This window comes from Acomys minous (genome assembly GCF_964271855.1).
Source record: "Acomys minous genome assembly, chromosome: 4".
In the NCBI taxonomy this organism is placed as follows: Eukaryota; Metazoa; Chordata; class Mammalia; order Rodentia; family Muridae; genus Acomys; species Acomys minous.
In genome coordinates, this window is record NC_140486.1 from 87,213,503 (window position 1) to 87,226,959 (window position 13,457).

At 46.3% G+C, this 13,457-nt stretch overlaps 1 protein-coding gene across 7 annotated transcripts in view; it reads right to left on the reverse strand.

Moving 5' to 3' along the window:
• ICA1L (islet cell autoantigen 1 like) overlaps positions 1-13,457 on the reverse strand; it is a 61,182-nt gene that overhangs the window by 10,128 nt on the left and 37,597 nt on the right. For 6 of the 7 annotated variants that reach the window (XM_084778701.1, XM_084778702.1, XM_084778697.1 and 3 more), the window contains exons 10-11: positions 4,259-4,516; positions 2,468-2,542 (exon numbers count right to left, since the gene is read on the reverse strand). In XM_084778701.1, coding sequence (XP_084634827.1) covers positions 2,468-2,542; positions 4,259-4,516 — 333 coding nt within the window. The remainder of the gene's footprint in view (positions 1-2,467; positions 2,543-4,258; positions 4,517-13,457) is intronic. The other variant, XM_084778703.1, reaches the window with a different exon arrangement.

The window sequence follows — 13,457 nt, forward strand, 5'->3', positions numbered from 1 at the left end:
TCTTTCCTCCGTGCTTTTTTCCTTTCTAGTGGAGGGGAGAAGAAATGAAAAGGGAAAAAGGAGGATACAAGGATGATAGGGGAAAAGGGAAGATTATTGAATTCACTTTTAAACTAACGATATCAACAAGACAAATATTTTACACTGGTATGGATTTTGTATATTGATACAAACTTAATATATTTTGGCTGGGTGTGGTGATGCACGTCTGTCATCCCAGCATTTGGATGACAGAGGCAGGCGGATCTCTGTGAGTTTGAGGGCAGCCTGGTCTACAAAGTGAGTACAGGAGAGCCAAGGCTGGCTAATACAGAGAGACCCTGTCTTGGTTAAAAAAAAAAGAAGAAGAAGAAGAAGAAGATAATAAATACATGTTAAGAGTCACTTGTGGTCTTGTTAGGTACTACTTTAAATACAGAAATAAGCTTTATTTAACCTCCTGTAGATGTTTTCAAAGTTAATCAGATAGTAAATAGCTAGAAACAAGATTTGCCTATTCAGTATAGTGGGGTGGTGGTGGCACACACCTTTAATCTCAGTACTTGGGAGGCAGAGGCAGGTGGATCTCTGTGAGTTCCAGGACAGCCAGAGCTGTTACATAGAGAAACCCTGTCTAGAAAAAAACAAAACAAACAAACAGACAAAAAACTCTCAGAGATAGAGCTCTTTAAATGCCAGAGCATTTTTCTTTCTTTCTTTCTTTCTTTCTTTCTTTCTTTCTTTTCTTTTCTTTTCTTTCTCTTTCTTTTCTGACAATGAGACATGCTCCTGGCAGCAACCCCATTCTACTTCAAGAAGATGATGAGCATCGAAGAACCTCTTTATGGAGTTTGCTTCAAATGTGACAAGCTGTCATTGGGCAAAAAAACAAAAACAAAAAGCTGCCCTTGCCTTAGCTGCAGACCACACGCTGTCCAAACTGTGGTCAAACAGTATGCGGGGAATTTGCCACATGTGCAGAAGCAGTGACCAACTGACCATGACCTGAAACTCTAAAGCTATGAGCCAAACCAGTAGAACGCTAACGAGCACATATGCAGGGAGGAGGGAAAAGGGGTCAGCATCTGGGCTGAGGGTAGGGCTAGCAGGGTGTCCAGCATGTGAAGGCCCTGGGTTCCACCTCAAGGAGAGAGACATGGAAGAAGGAAGGAGGGAAGGATGAGAAAAATTACAGTTAATCAGCAACTATAATAATAAACACTATGTAAGAATTACCAATGAGGGCTGGAGAGATGGCTCAGAGGTTAAGAGCACTGCTTGCTCTTCCAAAGGTCCTGAGTTCAATTCCCAGCAACCACATGGTGGCTCACAACCATCTGTAATGAAATATGGTGCCCTCTTCTGGCTTGCAGGTGTACATTCAGGCAAAACATTGTATACATAATAAATAAACAAATCTTTTTTTTTTTTAAAGGATTACTAATGATTGAGATGCTGGTGAGCTTCACCCATAATCCTAGTTCTGAGGAGGTTGAGGCTGGAAACCCAACAGTTCAAGGCCAGCTTGGCTACACCATGACATCCCTGTGTGCCATTTAAAGTATTTCACTCTTTAATCCCAGCACTCGGGAGGCAGAGGCAGGCAGATCACTGTGAGTTCGAGGCCAGCCTGGTCTACAAAGTGAGTCCAGGATGGCCAAGGCTACACAGAGAAACCCTGTCTCGAAGAACCAAAAAAAAAAAAGTATTTCACTCAGAACACACAGAATACAGAACCTAGGTATCATTGGCAGAAATTATGATTACCAAATGTGACAATACGTTACAAAATCCTCTCAAAGAACACATGGGGATACTTTATATTGATTTTTTAGTTTTTCTATGAAGCTGAATTTGTTGAAAACTTTTTAAAGTATTGGTATCATAAGAATTTAGAAACCTGCTCAAAGACTTCCACAGGCAAACACTCAAGCAGTTTGAACACAAAATGATTAAATATAGGGAGGATTATAAACCACAGAAAAATAAGAATGTAAATGGATAAATAGATTATGAAGGGTAAGAGTCAAGTCTGCTTAGAATTTCCTCTTGTTTATCCAGGAGGACACTGTCTATCCTTACAAAGCAAATGCTGTGGTGCTTGCTGCAGGATGAATATCCTCTGGGGTCATTATGCTGAATGACGTGCCCTCTCACCAAAGCCCAAAGCATGTCAGTGGTACGGAGCGTCTGAAGTAATGAAACGTACAGACGGGAAGCTGGATGGCAGCTGGCCAGCGTCTGTACACACCTGGAATGTCACAGAGATTTAGGATTGCTTCCTGGGGCCCTGGATGCATTCTTGTCAACAGGTGTCATATAATCCAAAGCATCTTCTGAGCTGGGGGTGGCTCAGTGATGGAGTGCATCTACCACAGGTGAGGCCTGGTGTGTGTTTGTTTTTCTTCTTCACACTATGAGGCAAGATCCTTTTCTAAATTCTCCTGAATTTCACTGATTATTAATGCGATGGGGAAAAGTGACTTACATTTTAACTTCTTTGGGTGCTGTGAAGGCACTGGCAAGGTATGTGAGTTTTCTGATCCCTCTTGGGAGGCCCAGCCTTGGGGGTGAGGAGGAAAAATAAAGAAACAAGAAAGAGTTAAAAAGCTAGATTCTCCTGTGTAGGAGAGAGCAAGCATTTGACTGACCAAGCCATTTCCCTAGTCTGTGCCTTTTAATTGGAGAGTAAAGACCATTTACATTTAAGAATATTGAGAGGGGTCTGCAAGTTTCTATAGTGAAATTTTCCTGGTTTGCCAGATTCCTTCCTTACCCTGTCTGTTCTAAGGTTTATTGGCTTACCATGCTAGGCATGATGAACTAATATTACTTATTCTTTTAGGATAGTCAACAAATCCTCAATAATTGTTTAGTGCCTTCACACATGCCTTTGGTTTGCCTTTAAATACAGTACGAACAGAAAGGGTTTTACCATAACACACAACCCATTGACTGCTGCTGGGTGCCGTGAGAATCTTTCAGAAAACATATGAGACACAGGGGTATGAGGGAAACGACACGAAGATTACAGATACGAAAACAGGAAGCAAAGCACTGAGGTCTCAGGAGACATGGAGACCACCTTCATGTGCAACAGAGTAAGTAAAAGGACTGGATTAAAAGTCCGAAGCTCAGACTCGTGTCTGAGTTTATGAAGACAGAACATCAGGAACCTTAAAAAAAAAAAATAGGTGCTGGGTGGTGGTGGTGGTGCACACCCTTAATCCCAGCACTCTTAACAATGCAGAGGCAGGAGGATCTCTGAGTTCGAGGCCAGCCTGGTCTATGGAATGAATTCCAGGACAAATACACAGAGAGACCCTGTCTCAAAAAAAAAAAAAAATCAAAAGTGGGGTGGGGGACACTGGTGCTCTCAGGGATCTGGGAGTACCCAACACTGTAGTGGAAAATGGTGTTCAGGCGCAAGCAGATTCTTATCCTGCATTGCTTTTGTCTGTCTGTTTGTTGAACGGTTTCTTTGTATAGCAGCCATGGCTGTCCTAGACTCGCTTTGTAGACCAGGCTGGCCTCAAACTCAAAGAGATCCGCCTGCCTCTGCCTCCCGAGTGCTGGGATTAAAGGTACGTGCCACCACACCCAGCTATTTTTTTTTAAAGATTTATTTATTTACACAGTATTCTGCCCACACGTGTGCCTGCACACCAAAAGAGGGCACCAGATCTCATTATAGATGGCTGTGAGCCACTATGTGGTTGCTGGGAATTGAACTCAGGACCTCTGGAAGAGCAGATACAGCTCTTGACCTCAGAGCCATCTCTCCACCTGAGAGGTCGAGAGCCTGTTGGACTGTCTTGCAGGGAACTAAAGGTTAAGTTCTGGGTGGAACCGGAATAGGCTCAATGTCATAACCAGCACAGAGTCAGGAAAAACACGAGTCCTAAGGTGCAGCCCTGGACACAGGATGGTGAGGTGGCCCTTCTCTAGGACAGCCCTGTGGCCCAGCGTGCTCTTGTATCCTCTACTCCTGCTGCCTCGTTTTCTTTTTCTGGCTAATTCTGAACCCATGTGAAAAACGACACCAAATTTTGCTTGGGGTGGTGGTAGCACACGTGGGCTTGGTGAGGTAGCAAGGAGACAGGCAGCTTTACTGACAACTGCGGTGCGGTTAGATTTGGTATTTTCTCAGTTGGCTGTTGTGGCTGCAGATTGTATGAAGCAGTGTTAATGTTAAAATCTATTTCCCTGGATTCTGGTGTCCCACAATAGATTTGCTTAGCAAACAAAGCACACGTCCCAATGTCTCATCGACACTTACTATTGAACGCTCCATCAGCATGAAGGCCAAGGTCAAAGAGCTGTGAAGGGAGGAACTGGGAGGAGAGAGTGAGAGGCCGGGGTCCCACTGACGGCTCCTGGGATGTGAGGCCAGCACTGGGGCTCCCACAGGCCGGCTGGCATTCCTGGGTTAATTCGCCAGCACTTGAAGAGGTGGGGCTCAGAAGGCTGTTCAGAAATGAGAATTCCTTCTCAAAATCATCTCTTTCCAGCGAGTCTCTAGGCAGAGCTCTTGCAGCTAGCAGGTGAGAACAGAAATAGCAAAGGTTTTATTTCCTTTTGCAGAAATAAAAGCAGGGCGTAGGAAAACGATTTTTCCTTTATGGCACTAACATAATTTTAAAACAACAATATTGATTAGACGTCTATAACTATTTGTAGTAAGGATTTAGAGCAAAATGGCCATTTAGCATTTTAATAAACAGTTATGAATGCCTATGTAGTAATAATTTACTGCCCATGCAAGACTCAGAGACACCGGAGGAAGACACAGGCCTGCGAGGTGAGGAGCTGCAGACAGGGAAGTGAAGACGCGGCAGACAGACAGCAAGGCAATGCTCTATCCAGCAGCACTGTCTTTCCATGCGTGCTGGGAATCCATAGACACCATGGAAACTCACGTGATACTTGTGCACATAAAACTGCAGGGAGTTCATGACATCAGTGATAAACAAAATGTGCTTTGATTACAGTATAAAAAATAAATTTAAGCTGGGTGTGGTGGGGCACACCTTTAATCCCAGCACTTGGGAGGCAGAGGCAGGTGGACTGCTGTGAGTTCGAGGCCAGCCTGGTCTACAAAGTGAGTCCAGGACAGCCAAGGCTACACAGAGAAACCCTGTCTCGAAAAACCAAAACCAAAATAAATAAAGACTTCATAAACTGCAACTCTTCTTTGAAGGGCCACACACTTGCTCTCTGGAAGCTTGCATTTTCAGCACCTTCCAGTTTGTGCTTGTCTATGTTCAAGTACATGTGTACAGGGTGTGCACACCCATGTAGAAGGTGGAGACTGATGTCAGTGTCTTCCCCAATCTCTCTGCACCTGCCTTATTTTTTGAGACAAAATAGCTCGCTAAACCTGAAGCTTGCTGACTGGCTGTGTTAGCTGGCCACCAACCCAGGGAGCTTCCTGTCTGCTTTCTGCAACTGGGAATTACAACTACAGTTAAGGGCTGCCTTACCCAGCCCTTTGGTTGTTGGTTGCTTTGTTTTGTTTTCTTTTGTTTTTTGTTTTGAGACAGGGTCTCACTATTATGTAGCTCTGGTTACTCTGAAAACTCTCTATGTACACCAGGCTGACCTTGGAACTCACAGAGATCCATCTGCCTCTGCCTCCTGTGTGCTGGGATTAAAGGCAAGTGCCACTATGCCCAGCTAGCCAGCTTGTTTGTTTGTTTGTTTGTTTTTGAGACAGGCAGCTAGCCAGCTTTTTTGTTTGTTTGTTTGTTTTTGAGACAGGGTTTCTCTGTGTAGCCTTGGCTGGTCTCCAATTTATACCAATCTGCCTGCCTCTGTCTGGGACTAGAGGTATGCATCACCACGCCAGCTTTTTATTTTTAATCGAGTGTATTTAGGTATTGGTGTGTGTGTGTGTGTGTGTGTGTGTGTGTGTGTGTGTGTGTGTCTGTGGTATGTGTGGGGTGTGCGCGTGCAAGTTCAGGTCCTCATGGTTGTGATGAAACCATCTACCCAGTCCCTGTCTTGAGCGCAAGTGTGACTGGTTTGGTCTGTGGAACGGTTTGTGCTGTAGCATTACTGAAGTCAGGGGAGCGATCAGCTGGGAGTGAGAAGAGCTGGCTAGTCTGGTGTGGTGGCTCAGGGGGAGGTCAAAGCTCTTATAAAGCTGCCACCACCATGGGGTGTTTGAGTCCTGTAAGGCATCCTACCCTGAGGTGGGGAGAGGGGAAGATGACGACTAGACCCCATTAAAATAATTCTACACTAAAAACCAAGTAGTTAGGCTGGGTGCACTGGCACACGCCTTTAATCCCAGCACTGGGGAAGCAGAGGCAGGTGGATCTCTGTGAGCTCAAGGCCAGCCTGGTCTACAAAGCAAGTCCAGGACAGCCAAGATAACACAGAGAAACCCTGTCTCAAAAAGCCCAAACCAAACCAAACAAACAAAACCAAGCCGTTAGTAGGTGGGACCAGCACCCAAAGTTACTAAGGCACATTTACAATATCCAGTTTTCAGTGAATGCTGTGAGGCATGCACTGGCAAGAAGGCAGTGTGACACTAGAGGCCTTGTGTGACACTAAGTGCCATATTTAGTGCTTAAACTTTCAGTCACTTAGCTATTCAGAGAACTAAAGGAATCCATGGTAGGAAAATAGGCAGGGAGCAAGATGGTGGCCTCTGACGGGATGAGGGAGTGGCCTCCTCCCATAGAGACACCAAGCCTTGCACTCTTGACCTTTCCAAGGGCTAAGGAAGCCAAGGTAAGTCCTTGCGTGTAGAATAGCAAGAATACACTGAGGAAACCAGGAAGGCATTTCTTGCCTCAGCCCTCCCCAACTCAGAGCGGCACAGTGGGGAGGAAGACCCCCGCCTGTAGGAGGGAACGCATTAGGGGGCAAGCCTTAGCTTGGAATCTAGTACTAGGCTCACTAGGTAAAACCCAGACAGGGCCTCGCAGCCTCTACCCTCACGCCACCAACTGATGCTCTAGCCCTTAGCCAGATGCCAAGTAACTGTCCACCAGCCCCTCCCACCCAGACGTAAATGCTGTGGCTAGAAAAAGAAGGTGATCCCAGGACTTGACCTAAGAGCTCAGTCAGCATGCGCCCCACCAGTAGGCAGACCCGAGGACTGTAACCTCTAGGTCAGTTCTCGAGACGTTGCTTCCTGATCCACAGGGGCATCATCGGGTGAACACCCGACTCTGGTAGGCTGCATAGCTGTGAGCACACGCTCCACACTGCACAGGTCTCTAGCTGTGAGACCCCAGAGGGAGAAGTTATCTTACTTCTCCCAGCGTTCCCAACTGGAATACGTAACAAGCAATGCTGTTTGGGATTTGTTTGCTGCTGGGCAAAACCAGACACTGGGGCAGCCCTGATGGTCCCTGTCCCCAGGCCTGGGCTCATGTGATCAGACTTACATTTCTCCTGGCATCAATGAGTCTTTTGCAGTAGTCTTGACAGTGAGTTTACCAGCAGCAGCATTTGGGTCCTACCCTGCTCTACCCCTCTGTGATGATCTTAGGGTATAGGACCCAACTATGGCCTAGCACTGCAGTGTTGGTCGTGGTCGCCTGGAGTCTACACACACACACACACCACACCACACCAGCCATCCCAACACAGTGCAACTGCTTGGGGACAACAAGAAAAGTAGATGCCCACTTACTGCGTAAGAGCCAGGGTGGTGGCAGCTTACACCTTTAATCCCAGCACTTGGGAGGCAGAGGCAGGTGGATCTCTGTGAGTTTGAGGCCAGCCTGGTCTACAAAGTGAGTCCAGGACAGTCAAGGCTACACAGAGAAACCCTGTCTCGAAAAACAAACAAAAAGAGCCAGGGCTGGTGCCTCCATGTGACATCCCTAGTAAGAGAGAACACCATACTGTCTGACTACGGCCCAGTGACAGTGGTGGAGTGTCTGGGCCCGTCCAGGCCCAGGGAAGGCTTACAAAAATCAACAAGTCCTCAGACACACCTCCAGTTATTTCCAAATAACACATCGGCTATGGGTTGAACAAACATGGGCTGGGGAAAGTGCCCTTTTTAAAATTATTGAGACAAGGTCTCATACTGTAGCTCAGGATAGCCTCAAACTTGTGGCAATCCTCCTGTCTCAGCCTCTCAAGTGCTGAGATTTCAGCTGTAAGTCACCATGTCCTTTCACGGTGCTCTTGAGTTCTGAGGGCCATCTTAAAGGAAAACTAAGACAAATGGGTGTAGGGCGCCATCTAGTGCTCAGACAGTGGAAATGTCCACAGGCAGAGATTACAAACTACTTCCTGGAAGGGCAGCTACAAACAAAGGCTTTCAATGGATAGGATAGGAAGGAAAGATAGGAAGGAAAACATCTCAGAGGAAGGAGAAAATACGAGAACTGGAAAAAAAACAAGAAATGTAGTACAGTATTAAAGAGTAAACATCTAGTCATTACACTTCAAGAGGGCCTTGAGAGGGTCAAATAACTGAAGACTTCCCAAACCTAGAGGAGGCTATCAAAAAACAGGAAGTCAAAGGTTGCCAGCCACTCTCATCAAAGAGTAAGATATACAGTAAGCTCTCCAGTGTTAAAGCAAACATACATAAAGCTGTTCAATTCTGCTTGGGCCAGAATATGCTGTAGAACGTTTACAGGTCAAGAGACAGTGGCTTGAGGTGTTAACAGTGTCTAAGGAAGCTGATAGCCAGGAGTAGCCCAGAAAAGCTGTCCTTGGCTGTCCTAGAACTCACTCTGTAGACCGGGCTGGCCTTGAACTCACAGAGATCCGCCTGCCTCCGCCTGCCTCTGCCTCCCAAGTACTGGCATTTAAAGGTGTGTGCCTGATGAAAAGCTGTCTTCTAAAAACAAAGTAGAGCCAGGTATGGTGGTGCACACCTGTAATCCCAACACTTAGGAGGCAGAGGCAAGTGGATCTCTGTGAGTTCCAGGCCAGCCTGGTCTACAAAGAAAGTCCAGAACAGCCAGGACTACAAGAGAAATGCTGTCTCGAAAAAGAAAAAAACAACACACACACACCACACAAAAAATTTCTCTCTACCAGATCTGTCCTACAGCACTCAGGAAGCAGAGGTAGGCAGATCTCTGAGTTTGAGGCCAGCCTAGTCTACAGAGTTGAGTTCCAGGACAGCTAAGGCTACATAGAGAGACTCTATCTCAAAAGGAGAAAGAAAAAAAAGGGGGGGGGGGGGAGAGAGAAAGAGACAGGAAAAAGATGCTAGTGAGAAAAAATACTACCCACATACCCAGAAGGCATAAAACTCCTAAGTAATATTGACATGATACACTAACTATCTGTGTCTTTAGTAATGGCCTAAGCAACAAAGTAAGTAACAGCAACAGTAACTACATTGTGTTATGAGGACAGCAACATAGAAAGGTATAAATGAGCTCAGCAAGGTGGCTCAGCAGGTTATGGCACTTGCTGCCCAACCTGACAAGCTGAGTTTGATCTGGAGGATACATGGTAGAAGGAGGGGACCCAATGGCCTCTTACCTCCACTATGGTATGCATGGTATGTGGCATGCATGCACCCACATGAACAGACTTTTTAAAACTAAAAAAAATGAAGGCTGAAGCCTTGTGTGCTGGGATTAAAACTATAGGCAGAGACAGGTGGATCTCTGTGAGCTCTGGGCCAACCTGGTTTATATAGAGAGATTCTATCTCAAAAAAATGTAAGATATGAGACATCAAAAATTCAAAGTGGGCCTGGGGCTGTGGCTTGGTTGCTAGTGTCTTGCTGATCAGACAATAGCATCACACATAAGAGAGACATGATGCCGCATCTCAGCTCTCCTGAGGCGGTGGGCGAAAGGCCTTAAGTTCAATGTCATCTTTGATTATAGAGCCAGTGTGAGGTTAGCTTGGACTACAAGAGACCCTGCAAATATAGAGGGTCTTAAAATTTTTAATCTATTAGTATGAATGTTTCCCTATATTTATGTGTATATGTGTGTATGTATGTTTGTGTGCGCGCGTGTGTGCGCGCGTGTGTGTGTGTGTGTGTGTGTGTGTGTGTGTGTGTGTGTGTGTACACCATATGTGTGTCTGGTTCCTGGAGCTCAAATTATGCCGAGTTGTGAGCTGCCATGCTGGGTGCCAGGAACCAAACTCATGTCCTCTGCAACAGCAGTAAATACTCTTTAACTGCTGAGCCATATCTCCAGCTCCTAGAGGATTTTTTTTAATATAAAAAAATGTATTTACTTAGAAGCATTCAGAATGTCAACAAAACAGCCACTTTTTTTTTTTTTTTGCAATTACAGAGTGGTATTCGGTTAACAGAACAATTATCTTCATATAAGCTGCATCACAGACTACTGAAGATGAAAAACAAAACAAAACCAAAAAATAAAACAAAAAACCCTAATTTGTGCTGTGCACCAACAAGAACCTGCTTTAAATTTCCATGCCAACTTACAGTCCCCAGACTGTACCAGGCAAGATTAGTAGACACTGAAAATACCATCAGGAAGAGGTTAAAGACATATTCTGTAGTATGTTAACTATACGAAAGAAAGAAGGGAGGAAAGAAAGAAAGAAGAGACACTGTACAGTTTAGAAACAATATGCACAGCCTTACATTTCAATTTTTTTTTCTTTAGGAGTGAGTTGTGTACAGGGAGGTTAAATGCTTTATAGACAAGAAGAAAATGCATTAGAATCAACTTATTCACTATCTTCTTCCTCATCTTCATCTTCTTCCACCTCTTCCTCTTTTTCTTGCTCTTTTCAGCCTTGACCACCCCCTTTCTCGCTGCGTTGAGCTTTCCTTTAGCTCTGTAGGCAGCTGTATCCTTTTCGTGCTTCCCTTCAGCGTGGCTGCCTTCTTCTCACAGGGCTGCTTGGCATCCGCAGGCGTGTTGTTCCACATCTCTCCTGGTTTCTTTGCAGCATCACCAATGAACCAACCAGGGTGTTTCCCCTTATTTTGGGGGCGGTACTCAGAAAAGAACAAGTAGAGGGCCGAAGGAGGCCTCCTGGGTGCATTGGGGGTCCTTGAACATCTTGTTGGTCTCCCCTTTGGGGGAGGATTTTCTTTTCTTTTTTTTAGACAGGGTCTCTCTGTGTAGCCTTGACTGTCCTGGACTCACTTTGTAGACCAGGCTGGCCTCGAACTCACAGCGATCCTCCTGCCTCTGCCTCTCGAGTGCTGGGATTAAAGGCGCGCGCCACCACCGCCCGGCTTGGGGGAGGATTTTCATTTCTCTTTCATAGCGAGCCTTGTCAGCCTTTGCTATGTCTTCAAATTTCCCCTTTTCTTTAGCAGACATGGCCTTCCACCTCTCTGAGCACTTCTTGGAGAACTCTGAGAAGCTGACAGCAGCATCCGGGTGCTGCTTCTTGTGCTCCTCCCGGCAGGTTTGCACAAACAATGCATATGAAGACACTGTGCCTCTCGGCTTCTTAGGATCTCCTTTGCCCCTCCAGGCTGAGTCACCGCTGCCGGTCGGGCTCGCGCTTGCCCCAGCGCTGCCTCTATGGAGCTCAATGTACTGCAACGGCTGTGAGAGCGGAGCCAGCCCGCATCCTCACTCTCTCCACTCTGTCCTAGAGGATTTTTTCCCCCCGAGACAGGGTTTCTCTGTAGCCTTGGCTGTCCTGGACTCTGTAGACTAGGCTGGTCTTGAACTCACAGAGATCTGCCTGCCTCTGCCTCCACAGTGCTGGGATTAAAAGTATGTACCACTATGCCCGGCTCCTAGAGGATTTTTTGAAAATAGTGTTTTCATTTTTTGAGTTGCCACGATTACAAACCAAGAAAAAAGTTTTTGTTTATAAGATGCTCTTGTCTTAAGTTAATCCACAAAGCAAAAGTCTGGAGTTGACACACCAAAATTAGAAAGGACTTAAAGTGTAAGGGTTAGGTACAGTTGGTGGATGTCTGTAACCCTCTTATTTACTTCCCTGAGGTCTTGCACTGATCTATAGTCCTTCCCTCCTGGGTTTTTTCACAGGTAGTAAAGGAGTATTTCAAATGGATTTATAAGGGCGCAGCACCCGTTCTTTTGATAGCCTTAATATGTGCGGCCTAATACCCTCATGAGCTTCTTTAGACATGGGATATTGACGTACCTGAGCTGGCTCTGCTCCTGGCTTTAATTCAACAAATACTGGAGGTCGGCATTCCGCCAGTCCCAGGCCTTGATTTCAGCCCAGGCTTGTGAGCACTGTTGTAAGCAGTAGTCATTAGCACCACCTTTGGAGGATGATTCCTCAAACGGCCGATATTCGTCCATTAATTGTAGGGTTAGGACTTGAATAGGCTGTCCTTTAGAGTCTAGTAGATGAGTTCCTTGAGTGTCAAAATGAATCTGAGCCTTCATTTTGGATAGCAGGTCGGTCCCTCCCAAGGAGGGGGTAGGGACATTCAGGAATTACCATAAATGAGTGGGTTACCCATCTCACTCCTAGGTCCATCAATCTTCAGGTAATCCATGAGTATGATTTGGTGCCAGTTGCTCCCTGGACCAATGATCGTCTTGTGGACATTGGTCCCTAGGGATGTGTAAGGACTGAATGCTGGGTCTGTGTCCACTAGAAAGTCCAGGGGTTTCCCCTCCACCTTCAATGTTACCTTGGGTTCTGGGAGGGGGTCCGAACCCTGTCCCCTTCAATCACTGTCCTCTCTGGTAAACAGTGCCCTTTGGGGGGGGCACTCTTTCACCCAGTGTCCTTTTTCCTTACAATAGGCGCATTGATTTTTATCCAGTGCAGGCCTCTTACCTTGACGTTTTCAGTCTCTATCCTCCCCTTTGACAGTCTTCTTCAGTTGTCAGTGCCATTCCTGGGGTGAAGCCGTAGCCTTTGGGGTGCAGCCGCAGCTGCCAGCAAGGCTCGAGCCAGGTCCCTATGTTGTCTCTTTTCGCCTTGACTTGTTTTCCTTCAGGGCTGTCTCTATTATTGTAGACTTTTTCTGCCACTGCTACCAGGTCTCTAAGGGACATTTTTCCTAATCTTTCTACCTTTTGTAATTTCCTTTTAATATCTGGTGCTGCCTGATTAATGAAGGCCATGGCCAGTGTGGACTTACGGTCCGCGTGCTCCGGATCGAAGGGGGTAAACTGGCGAAAAGCCTCCATGACCCTCTCCAGGAAGGCAGCTGGCGCCCCATCTAGATCCTGCCTTAGATGATAGATAGACCTTAGTCAAATTAGGGGGTCAGCGCTGCCCCCCGGAGACCCGCCTATATAGAGTCTGGCGATAGACTTTGAGGCGCTCCCTACCTTGTCCCGTGTTGGGTCGTATTAGGGGAAAGCCGGTCAACTTCAGCTGGATTTGGGGTCAGCACTCCGTGGTTCCTGGAACCGGCTTCTTTGCCTCTAGAAGAACTCTTTCACGTTCCTCAGTGGTGAAGAGGACCTGTGAAAGCTGCTGGCAATCACCCCACGTGGGTAAGTGAGTAAACAGAATAGTTTCTGAAGGATTCTCAGAGACGCGGGGAACCTGAGTTTTCCAGTTATACGTATCTGAGGAGGAAGGTGGCCAACACTGGT